The sequence below is a fragment of the Galeopterus variegatus genome, unplaced genomic scaffold (genome assembly GCF_000696425.1).
Source record: "Galeopterus variegatus unplaced genomic scaffold, G_variegatus-3.0.2 Scaffold2683, whole genome shotgun sequence".
NCBI lineage: Eukaryota > Metazoa > Chordata > Mammalia > Dermoptera > Cynocephalidae > Galeopterus > Galeopterus variegatus.
In genome coordinates, this window is record NW_007728794.1 from 204475 (window position 1) to 216547 (window position 12073).

At 54.3% G+C, this 12073-nt stretch overlaps 1 protein-coding gene across 1 annotated transcript; it reads left to right on the top strand.

Moving 5' to 3' along the window:
* The first annotated feature begins 6 nt into the window (after window positions 1–6).
* On the top strand, window positions 7–5658 carry UNC119 (unc-119 homolog (C. elegans)). Its single transcript, XM_008582648.1, has 5 exons — window positions 7–44; window positions 3621–3734; window positions 4226–4328; window positions 4488–4660; window positions 4955–5658. Exons 2-5 carry the CDS (start codon window positions 3686–3688, stop codon window positions 5065–5067), a joined length of 438 nt encoding a protein of 145 aa, XP_008580870.1. The 5' UTR covers window positions 7–44; window positions 3621–3685; the 3' UTR covers window positions 5068–5658.
* The last annotated feature ends 6415 nt before the right edge of the window (window positions 5659–12073 follow it).

The following is a 12073-nucleotide window of genomic DNA, read 5'->3' on the forward strand; positions in this document are numbered from 1 at the left end:
GATCGGGCCGGAGGACGTGCTGGGGCTGCAGCGGATCACGGGCGGTGAGCGCCGGCGGGAGGGAGCCTCACGGCGCGGAGCCCCGGCCCCCGCCCCCTTTCCCGCCCTCCCCTCGCCTCCTCTCCCCGACCCGGGTCCCCCACGCCTATGTCCCCTACTCTTTACTCCTCTGCCTTGTCCCTCCAAGCCTGAGATCTATCTCTACGTCCCCCCTTCCCTGATCTCCCTGTGTGCCCCTCCTCTTCCTTTGGTGATTTATTTCCACCCCACTCCTTCCCTTTTGAGGGACCGTCCCCTTTTCCCATGGTGAAGGTGCGGCAGCGTCTGCAACCGTAACCTTTTCCCCATAGAGTCTTCAGAGCCCTTTGAGGCCTGCCTGCACTATTGAGGAGCGGAGCTGAGTGCAGCCTGTTCTCAGCCCCCAACCTGGAGGCTCAGTAGAGACTGAGTTACTCAAGAGGCTTTAAGACCCTCAGGTCTCCCTGACCATTACTGCCCCTCCTTCCTAGATCGCCCAGGAAGACTGGAGCCATCCCCCTCCCCAGGAAAGAAACTGAGCAGGAAGCTTCAGTGTGTTGGCTGTGGGCCCTATCATGGGAGTGGGTTAATGCCCCCCTAAGCATGTCCTCTTCCAGGGGCTATCTCATCAGCAGAGGCTTAGTCTCCAGCAAGGTTAAGTTTTTGAGCTGGACTGCCTGGGTTAGAGTCCTAGCTTTGCCACATAATTGGCTGTGTGACCTTGGGCAAGTAACTTCACCTCTCTGAGTATGTTTATTCATCTGTAAAATGGGGATAATGACACCTACCTCATAAGGTTATTGTGAAAATAAAATAAGTCCTCTGATTTTGTACAGTGCCTGGCATGCTATACATGCTCTGTGAAAGGGACTCTTTTATCAATAGTATTGAGGGCCCCACAGGGCTATTCATGGCTGCTGCCTGGAGGCAGACAACTGGGCATTCAGGGTAGGGTAGGGGGTCACCATAGGCAGGAAATAAGGCTAGGAAGCCTCGTGACAGAGGCCATAGCTGAGCCTTGAAGAACAGGAGGTATTTGGAGAGACACTGGCCTTCTACCTTGGCCTCATTCATCAGAAACCTGTCCAGGCTCCTTTTGTGAGAGCAACTCTTGGGCTCCTTCTCTGTGGGGCTGGGGGACAGACCTGAGCCCTGGAGCTGCAGGAGCAGCAGAGCCTAGGGCCCCCAGACAGAGCTGTGGAGGGGACCATGATGGCAGGCGTGAGCCTGTGCATCTGGGTCCCTGGAGGCCCAAATCCTCCCTTTTCTCTTAGCTAGGCAGCAACCATTCTTGGCTGGGCCCCCAGAGTTCTGAGCTCCCTTGCCCAAGCAAGCATCAGTTGAAGGAGGGAGTCTGGACCAGGCTGATGTTAGAGCCAATTGGGCTGCAATTTGCAAAAGCAGCATTTAGGATTCATCTTAGCTGAGACAGTTCTTATAGGAAGTCCAGAGGTCAGGCTGACCTGTCTGGGTCCTAGGTAACTTCTGGGGCTTATTTTGCAACTAAAGGGGGCTTCCAGCTCATGTACCACCATGGGTCTCCTAATTTGGAGGAAATCCTTAGCCTTTAGAGATGGGGTATCTGTGGAGGATGAGTAGGAAAAGGGGCTTCATGGGTCCCTTTTCCTGTGCAGGAGTTGGGAACAGGGCTCTAGGGCTCTCCACCCTGGTACCCCTTGCCTGGTCTCTTATGACCCTAATCACACAGGTCTGAGGTTTGCTGTTTCTGGATTACTGGGCCCTGAATCCATCCAGCTTAGGAAGCTATTTGTGGCCGAGGGTAAGGGAGCAGTTATGTTCTGAGTCCTCTGCCACTCTGCCCCTTTTTCTGACCTGATCCTGGGTCCCATGCCTCATCTCTCCCTGGCAGAAGGGAGGGAGTGGCTGTGGTGTTTTCAGCCATAGGCATCCCCTGTTCCTCACCTCCTCTAAGGATAGAGGGGTTGATAGATTGAGTTTGCAGTAGAAGAGACTGAGGTCAGACTGCAAGAACAACTGTTCCCAAATGAGAGGAGAGGCTCCAAATGTTGGAGAATGGGGGAGGAAGGGAGGGCCTTATGGGGAGCTGGGAGTTAGGCAACTAGGATCTTGCTCCCAACTCTGCCCCCTCCTCTCCCTGTGCCCTTTGGATTAGTGCTTCCTTTCTGTGAAAATAAGGTATGTACAGGGTGAGGTAGGGGCTGCCCACTCCCATTCCCCATCTTTCCTCCCCATGGGCCGAGGTGGACAGGCCAGGGCTCAGGGCCCTCCCCAAGCCTTATGTAGTCTCTGCTGGGCCCCAAGGTACCAGATGGCTACCAGGAGGGCTTCCTGGAGGGGGCTGCCCCAGGCTTGGAGAAGATATAGGCCTGGGGGAGAGAGAATGACTTATAATTCACTTCCTCTTCCTGGCCCAGAGGAATAGCAGGTGGCCTAGGGGCCTGAAGGGTGGTTTCCGGGCCTCTGTGGGCCACCAGCGGAGGATGTGATGCTGTGCAGGTTGACAGCACCAGAGCCCCCTGCACCTCTCTGTTCCTTCCTATTTGTGGCTAGGACCTCCCTGAGCACTTGCAGTTGCTGCTGCGAGAGCATGAGGGTTAGAGTGGGCCTTGTGTGTTCCTGAGCGTCCTCGGGCAGGGCCTACACTGTTCCTGGTTCCCCTTCTGGGCCTGAGAACTCCCCTTACCCCCATCCACACCCTCTGCTGCACCTGCCACACCCTCTTCCTGGCCTAGCCTGGACTCTTCTCTGTGGGGGTTGGGAGTACTTTCTTTCTAGGGGGGCTCAGAGCCAAGGCTGGATAGATGACCTCTAAGGGGATTCCCCTTGTGTGCTAAGACTTCCTCCCATTTGGAGATTAACAGGAGGGGAGCAAAGTTGACCCCCCTCCGTCTGACATCGCCAGCTCTGGACTTGAGTCAGCAGAGCTTTGGCTAAGCTGCTTAAGGGAGCTGGGCTTGCATAAGCCGCTTACAAGGAGAGGAGGGGGCTGGCGGTGGGGGTTGAGGAGGAACAGGAAGGCGTTGTTCACCTGCCTCAGCACTATCCATGTGAGGGTCAGTCCTCTCAACATCAGCCTTGCCTGACACATCTAGATGTAGTGCTAGGGGCAGCCATGAGGTGGGGGTGGGGATATCTTCCAGAGAAGGACCGTGTCTCTCCCAAGACAGAATTGTGTCACCCCCTTTAGAGGGAGGTTCCCAAAGGCAGGGCTGTATCTTCCTTCTCATGCTGGGGGCTCCCACCAGACTGCAGACCCATTTGGCTCAAAGGTACTCAGCCAGCCCTGGCAGAGCTAAGGCTGGAATAAGGGCCCTCAACTCCAGGGTGGGAGGGAAAGTGCAGGGGAGGTGGCCTTGTCCTCTACCCTCTTCTGCCTTGCCCTTCCCTGACTCCCAGAGGCCACTAGGATAGAGCTTTCATCCCCCATTAAGTCCCCATGGTAAAGGTATGTGTCCTCTGCACTGTGGGGGCTCCCCCAAGGTAGGGGCTCAAATAACCCCTTTCTGGAAGGCAGTGACCCTAGAGAAAGTGGTAGCCAGGCTGGGTGGGGTCCCACAAACATTGAACTGGCAGCAGGGGCTTTGGGTCCCTTTCCTTGCTCAGCTGCCTGTTTTCCCTAGACTACCTGTGCTCCCCTGAGGAGAATATCTACAAGATCGACTTTGTCAGGTTTAAGATTCGGGACATGGACTCAGGCACTGTCCTCTTTGAAATCAAGAAGCCCCCGGCCTCGGGTAAGTGGGCAGGGTGTGCCACTGATGGGGAGGTGGGCAAGAGCTGTGGAGTGGGTTGCCCAGGGACTCCTCAGGCCACAGAGTCAGAACAGAGCTGGGTCTTGGACCCCAGCATTCTCAGGAGTCTGCAGGCAGCGAGGCCTCTCGTTTCCTTCCCATCTGTTTCTGTGGTTGGACATCTTGGGAGGGCAGCCCTGCCCCTTTGGTCCCTGCCAGCCTGCCCTCTGCAGGCCTCCAGGGGGACTGCAGTTTCAGAGGCCCTGGGCCTCTGTGCATCCTGTGGCCCTGGGAACCTCAGTCGAAATTGGTGACCTGTTGACCTAGAACCCACAGGTGGCAACATTTGGCCAATGATCTGAACTCTCAATGTGCATCAGAATCTCCTGGGGCACTTTTAAAAATTCAGACAAATGGGGGCCCTTGGGTGGAAGCATGGGTGGGCAAGGGCCCCAGCCTGAAGCCCACTGAGCCCCAGGTGGGGTACATTGCAGAGCGGTTGCCCATCAATCTGCGGGACCTGGACCCCAATGCTGGGCGCTTTGTCCGCTACCAGTTTACGCCTGCCTTTCTCCGCCTGAGGCAGGTGGGAGCCACGTGAGTCACTGGGCTAAGGGTGAGGGCTGGGGGTGAGGGCTGGGGGAAGCAAGCCCTTTCCGAGTTCTTACTGACCTCTCTTAGGGGTGGTCTGTCCTGTGCCTGTCTGGTTGGCTGACTTGCAGGCCAGACTCAGCCCTGCCCCCTTCTCTTGCTCAGGGTGGAGTTCACAGTGGGTGACAAACCAGTCAACAACTTCCGCATGATTGAGAGGCACTACTTCCGCAACCAGCTACTCAAAAGCTTTGACTTCCACTTTGGCTTCTGCATCCCCAGCAGCAAGAACACCTGCGAGCACATCTACGACTTTCCCCCTCTCTCTGAGGAGCTGAGTGAGTGGGCAGGGACTTGTGGGAGCAGGGGAGGGGTGGACATGTAGAGACCAAGCTCAGGGAGGGAGGGGTGCTTGTGGGTCTGACCCCCTTTTTTCCCACCCTGGGTCCCTTGTGTCTGGCACTATTCCCATGTCACCTATAGGGAAACAGGCTCAAAGAGTCTGGGGAACTCTCTGAGGTTCTTCAGCTGTGCCTGTCTTCAGCTGCCCCTGTTCTTCAGCTTTGAAGCCCCTGCAGTGGCCTGGCTCAGGCTCCTGACCTTTGCCCGGCCTGGCTGGGCCTCTCTTGCAGTCAGTGAGATGATCCGCCACCCATATGAAACACAGTCTGACAGCTTCTACTTCGTGGATGACCGGCTGGTAATGCACAATAAAGCAGACTATTCCTACAGCGGGACACCCTGACCCCCAAAATCACCCCTACCCCAGGAGGCTCTGGTCCTGAGCCCTGAGCTATGATCTCAACACTCACCTCTCAACCCAGGTTTTCAGCTTGGGGAGTGCTCCAGGAGCCCTGGACCCTGAGTCAATGTTGGGATGAAGGGGGCTTGATGTCCCCAGTACAAGCCATGAAGCCCATGGGGCCTGGCGCGTGGGATAGGGTGGTAGGGGGGCTGTTTGCCTCCGTGTCCAAGAGGGCACCCTGTGAGAGGAGCAGCCAGGACTTCAGGACAGCTTAGCTGAGACTTCTTGGTCCCGTTTCAGAATAGTGTTCTCCTGTCCAGGCTGTGACTAGGTCAAGGCAGGGATCCATTCTCTGTTCCCTGCCACCTCCAGGCCATTTAGAGTTGTATTCAGACAGAGATTCATGGTGGGGTCTGGCTGCTAAGCTTCCCAAAGGAGTCTGGGCCCTGGCCCCACCCCTAGCCTCCCCGATCAGGAGCCGAGACACTGCCTGAGGTGTGGGAGGGACTGGCCCAAATTGCAGCCTGTGGTAGGAGTTGGACCAACTGTATATAGTTTTCAATAAACTTTCTCTTTTTCTGGTCTCTGGCATGGGCCAGCCTGAGTGTGGTCTATGTGGGCAAAGGCACGGCGCGGGGAGGGGGCTGGCAGATATGTGCTCAAGGTGGTAAAAATCTTCGCCCTCCCTCCTCCCAGTGCCTTCTGACCCCCGAGTCCCCCATCCCCTGGTTCTCTGTACTCTGACACCATGCTTGGTATCTAGAGTCAGCATTTAGGACATGATGGAACTGGAAAGCGTTTTTGTCATGATGGAAAGAGACCCAGGCCCTAAGAGGAGAAGCTTTGGCATAAAGTCACAGTCAGCCCTGGTAGAGCAGAAGCTGGAACAAAGGCCTTCCCTCCAGGGTGGGAGGGAAGGTGTGAAAGAGGTGGCTTTGTCCTCCATCCCACCTTCTCGGACCTCTAGAGATCATTAAGACCACTGGGTTGTGATCTGAGCCCTCATCAGAGAAGGTGACAGGGCTTTGGCTAAGGCCTGGAGCCATCTCTTTGCCCTCAGCTGCCTTGGGGAGCCCCCTGGCCTGGCCTGCCCTGCATCTAACACTGCCCTCAGCCCCCACCCCTACCCTAGACCCAGAGGAGGGGCCGCTTAATGGAGGAAATTCAGGAACGGAGCTAGGCGGCGAGCTCACCTCAGTCCACACCTACTGTTGCAGGCCCTCCCTCCTTCGCATGCACCTGATGCCAGCCTGCTCTCTTTGGGCTGAGGAGCTCTGGCCCTAGGAGGCCCAGGAGTGCTGGGATTCAGCTGGGTTCTATGGAGCCCTTGTTAGGTAACTGGATCTGCACTGACCTCTGGGAATTTTAAAATAGGGAGACAAAGGAACAAATACCTGTCCCTAGAACAAGGTGGACCTGGCACACGGGGAGCAAGAGCTGTTCTGCTTGGAGGGTTCTGGGGAGGATTCTTGGAGGATGCAGCCTTGGAGCAGGTGCTTGTAAGCTCAGGACAACTTTAACAGGAAGAGGTGGGAGAGAGAGTGTGTAGGCGCAGGGAACAGCTTAACAAAGGCTTGGAAGCAAGGTTTATCAGGTGTGTTTGACAGTGGATATTTGTAATGTAAAAGGAAGATAGCTCTGTGGAACCCAGGAGCTGGGGCTCTTTCTGAGGAAGATGGGCAGCCCCTGAGGAGGATTAAGCAGAACAACCTGGTCAGATTATCTCTGGCTGCTGAGTGAAGGGTGGATTGGAAAGAATGAGATTAATAACAATAGTCAATATTTATTGTGTCATGCCTGGGCTGGGTGCTCTACATGTATTAATTCATAAAATATTCACAATCATTTCTGAGGAAGGCACTATTATTATACCCATTTTACAGAAAATGTAGGCCCGGGCTGGCCCGTGGCTCACTCGGGAGAGTGCGGTGCTGATAACACCAAGGCCCCGGGTTCGGATCCTATATAGGGATGGCCGGTTTGCTCACTGGGTGAGCGTGGTGCTGACAACACCAAGTCAAGGGTTAAGATCCCCTTACCGGGCATCTTTTTAAAAAAAAAAAAGACAGAAAATGTAGGCCCGGGCTGGCCCGTGGCTCACTCGGGAGAGTGCGGTGCTGATAACACCAAGGCCCCGGGTTCGGATCCTATATAGGGATGGCCGGTTTGCTCACTGGGTGAGCGTGGTGCTGACAACACCAAGTCAAGGGTTAAGATCCCCTTACCGGTCATCTTTTTAAAAAAAAAAAAAGACAGAAAATGTAGGCCCAAAGAGGTTAGCTTGCCCAGCCAGTGTTGCACAGCTACTAAGTGGCAGAGCCAGGATTCGGATTCAGGCAGGCTGACTCTGGCACTACCGTACTAGAGGCAGAGGGCAGTGAGGAGGGAGTTTCAGGAATTGGGGTGAGAGACGAAGGGAACCTGAGTTAGGTCAGTATCCGTGAAGAAATCCCCAGGACCGATTGCTGATGGGATGAGGGGACTGGAAAGAGAGAGGAGTCAAGACTGAATGCCTGGCTTGTGGCCTGGGTGTTGGGGTGGGTAGGGGTGCCATTGCTGGGTTTGGGAACCCAGGTTAGATCAGGGCAGAGATTAGTGGGAGATCATGAGCTCAGGCTGGGACATGCTGTGGCATGGTACAGATATCCCAGAGGAAATGACCAGAGGACAGGAAATTTGAGCTCTGGACCAAGAGGGGAATAAAGGCTGGAGATGGTGATTGTTGGAGGTCATTGGCCACAGGTGCTTGCTGAAGCTGTGATGGCAGCTGAGATTTGGGGTCCTTCACTGGCATGACTGGTATTTAGTGAACAGGAGACAGGAACGCCAAGTGTCCTGCAATTATTGGGACTCTCCCAAACAATGCTAATCATCTCCCAGCCCACAATGGAGGGTCCCTGGAGACCATGTAGCCCTAGGGAAGGCCAGCATTTGAGAGCAGGCCTGGGGGAGAAGCAAAGATGGAGACAGGAGGAGCTGCCCGGGAATGGGAGCAGAAGGCTGTTTTGGAGCAGGTTGTGCTAGAAGTGAAGGGAAGTAAGAATTTCACCAAAGAGCAAATGGTCAGGAACTGTCAGTTGCCACAAAGGTGAGGAAGGGGCGTGTGGACAAGAATGTACAGGGAGGTTAATTCGCAGATCAGGCTGTGTAGGTGTCCAAACAGAGGGTCTTTGTATTTGTAGTAGTCTATGGGGTTACAAGTCTGCAGAGAAGCCATAGCCAGGAAGAGGGACCCACTTCCCTGGTGCAGGAAGAGGACCCTCCCTGATCACCCTGCTAACAAGTCCTCCTTGCTGCGTCTGCTAAGTATAACTGGGTTGAGGTTCTAGATGGGCCTACTGCACTTCCACCTTCAGACAGGGAGGCAGGTCCCTATTCTGGGGTCCTCATCTTCGGAGCAGGCACCAGGTTGGCACTCACCCTGAGGAGAGGTCTGTATCCCTTGGGCCTGGATGAGGACTGGCTGGGAAGAGCCTTGGCCCCCTGCCTCCTTTTAAGTCTTCATACCTCTGGCACTGGTCCTGCTGCTAATGGTGCAACTTGCTGCATTTAGTTCCTGGCACTTTCCCTAGGAACCTAGATCCCTGGGCAGCAGAAGGAGGAAGAAGATAGGGCGGAGATGGGGCTAGTTCTGGCCTTGATGTTGATGAATTGTTGACCTTGAAGGAGCAAGTCCCTTGCTGGAGCTGGACCTCAGATTCTGTCTCTCTGAAGTGGACCAGTCATTTTTGCTTTGACTATTCAGGGGTGTCATGAGGATCCTGCCACAGTGTAGAGCAGAAAAGCCCCAATACTACAGAGAAATGCACAGCTCATGCCCTCCTGGGCTGGCCTACAGGGTGCGCATTGGGACCGCCAAACCAGTTGTTAAAATATTGAGATGCTGCCCTTCTAGTTGGTAAAGAGCTGCTGCCCCAAGCCCCCAGTGCCTTCCTCCCTAGCCTGAGCCCTCCCTTAAGAGGCGCCCTCCTTTTCCCCACCATCCAGCAACTAAAGCAAGAATGCTTTTCTTTTTTTATGTGCTGTGGACCCCTTTGTTGTCAGCCTACTAAGGCCTATGGACAATAAAGGTTTTTAAGAACATAAAATGTAGGGCCGGCCTGTGGCTCACTCAGGAGAGTGCAGTGCTGATAACACCAAGGCCACGAGTTCGGATCCCATATAGGGATGGCCGGTTTGCTCACTGGCTGAGCGTGGTGCTGACAACACCAAGTTAAGGGTTAAGATCCCCTTACCGGTCATCTTTAAAAAAAAAAAAAGAACATAAAATGTATAGTAGTGCTATATATCTTATGTATTAAAAACTATATCTAGGGCTGGCTGGTTAGCTTAGTTGGTTAGAGCACAGCCTTATAACACCAAAGTCACAGGTTCAGATCCTCATACCGGCCAGATGCCCAAAGAACCCCCCAAAACACAAACTATTTCTGTATGTGTGTGTATTCTGTAATACTCGTAATATAATATGAAAATATAGTATCTGTGATTTCTTTTTTATTTGTTGGCAGCTGGCCAGTATGGGGATCCAAACCTATGACCTTGGGGTTATAAGGCTGTACTCCAGCCAGTGAACTACCTGGCCAGCCCTAGTATCTGTGATTTCTCATGAGAAAGTCACGGGTACTACTAAAGCTATTGTGATTGGTTGATGTTCATAATCAACAGAAATGCTAAATTTCAGGTAGAGATGAGTGAAAATGATGATGTAATTTTTTTTCATCCAAGTTCCCAGACATGTTCATTCTAACCAGTTTTAGAACCCTCAGTTTTAGTTGTTTAGAATCCCTGAACAAAAGGGTTAATTCCAGGGCCCGCCCGGTGGCGCACTGGATAAGTGCCCCGCTTGGGAAGCGCCGCGGCGCTGCCGCCCGAGGGTTCGGATCCCACATACAGACCGGTTCCCGCTCACTGGCTGAGCGAGGCGCGGGAGCGACACCGAGGGTTGCAATCCCGTTGCCGGTCCCCGGTCCGGTGCAGGGGCAACACTGAGGGTTGCGATCCGTTGCCGGACACGGAAAAAGACAAAAGACAAAAAAAAAAAAAAAAAAAAGGGTTAATTCCTGCAAGATAGGGGACTTCAGACCCTGCATCCATTGTTACAAATGGCTGCTCACCCTAAAACGTTGGTTAAACACCTTGCATGGGATGGCCAGCAGGGAGCAGCATATGAGCGGGGCTGTAGGGCTCATTTCAGGGTGGAGCTGAGGCTGTTTTAAAGGTCTGAGGGCCAGTCTGGTTACAGCTAGACCCAAAGTCCTATTTGCTTGTCGGCTGTCTTCCTTACGCTGGGTGCTAGCTCACTCACAGGTGTGCTGAGTGGGTCCACCGAACAGAGGTCTGGCTGAGGGTCCTCTGGGGAGATGTCCTCTGCTCATCGAGTAGTCTGTGGGTACAAGGTAAGTGTGCCTGAGTTCCAAGGGTCTGAAGGCCCACGGCAAGGAAGTAGGTCCTAGTAAAATTCTCCCAGGAAACACTTGCCCTGTCCTTGGGGGCCTGGACATCAAGACGCAGGCTCAATACAAAAAAAAAAAGACACAGGCCCAGGGTTGTACAGAGCTGGGGGCAGCATCACCTAGGGGCTTGGCAGAGAGACTTCATGCCCCTTCTAGACAGCCAGGGCCAGGCTGGGGCAGGTGGGTCTTCCTCTTGGGGGCACCATCTAGCCATGCCTTTCCTACTCCCTACCCCACCCTAGCCCTCTAGCCCTGGCCCCAGCCTTAGAACCTCCAGGAGGGAGGGCACTGAGGTAGGATGGGGTTCTGTTATGGGACCTTTTGCAGAGCTATCCTTTTAGAAGTAGGTGTTGGCTGGCCGCCAGGCCTGATCCCCAGGGGACTTTCTGAGACCTGAGGTTCATGTTTGTGCTCTTGGCTCCCACATCTGCCGTGTCCCTCTTGAGGCAGAGTTGTAGTGCTGCCTCTCAGGTTACCCTTTGGTGACACCTGGAAGTGGTGCCTGGAGGGGGTGAGTCAAGTGGGACTGAGTGAACCCCTGACTTTCCAGAGACCACCCTCCAGGACCAGCAGTGCACACAGTACCAGGCATGTTCCATTCTGGTCACCTGTGGAACCCAAAGCCCCAAACAGATGTGGCATCTCTCCCAGCTGGGGACAAATGGGAGGCAGGAAGGCACAGCCTGGACAGGGCAGTAGAGGGAGGGGGTGTCTCTCAGGAGAAAGGGATGTGGGAGGAGGGTGTCTTCTCCCTTCCTCTGGGCAGGGCAGCCTCTTCCTTGCATTTCTCTGGACGTTCTCCTTGCAGGAGGCCCTGCCCATCTGTTCCCTCACTTCCCTGTTTAGGAAATCCTCCTGGATGCCTCACTTTTTGGTTTTGGAAACTTCATGGTTCTGGGTGGGGGTGGGAGCGGCATCACAGGCCCAGGGCATCTACCATCAGTCTGGCCTGGCCTTTCTGCCCAGGGAGGGGAGATCCAGAAAAGAAGGCTCAGTAGCTGAGACCACAAGGCACTTGCTTTATTGTTCCAGGACAGGGGACAATGGCAGGCCATCAAGGGATCTGCTTGTGCCTCATAGGACCCTGGGACCAACCTCTTGAGGTTCTTGTCACCCTCAGGCCCAGGGTAGACTGAGGCTCCCACTTAGCGGGGGTTGGACTCTTGGGTAGGGGATGGAGGGCACCTGGGCCACACCCCCTAGCTCCAGGGATATCCCTTGTGCTTCCTGGCTATCCTGGGTCTGCCAAGAGAGAGGGGCATGGGAGCTCCCCCACCAGCCTGTGCTGGGCTTCCCTTCCTTGAACCCCCAGGCTGCCTGAGACAGTAGGACGTAATTATAGATGCTGCTCTGCTTACGATGGGGCTATGTCCCAATAAACCATCCTGAGTTGGAAATATTATAAGTCGAAAGTGTGTTTACGATTTAATGATATTTTCAACTTACGATGGGTTTATCAGGATGTAGCCCCATTGTAAGATGAGGAGCAAACTGAGTGCATATGGCTTTCGCACCATCTTAAAGTCAAAAAATCTTAAGTGGAACCATCGTAG

What these genes read in the sequence shown, in the direction of transcription:
- UNC119 (XM_008582648.1), top strand. Translation starts at nt 3,686, where the DNA reads ATGGACTCAGGCACTGTCCTCTTTGAAATCAAGAAGCCCCCGGCCTCG. An exon ending in CTGAGGCAGGTGGGAGCCAC is followed by an intron (nt 4,329 to 4,487) that starts GTGAGTCACTGG and finishes TCTCTTGCTCAG; the next exon opens with GGTGGAGTTCACAGTGGGTG. An exon ending in CCCTCTCTCTGAGGAGCTGA is followed by an intron (nt 4,661 to 4,954) that starts GTGAGTGGGCAG and finishes CCTCTCTTGCAG; the next exon opens with TCAGTGAGATGATCCGCCAC.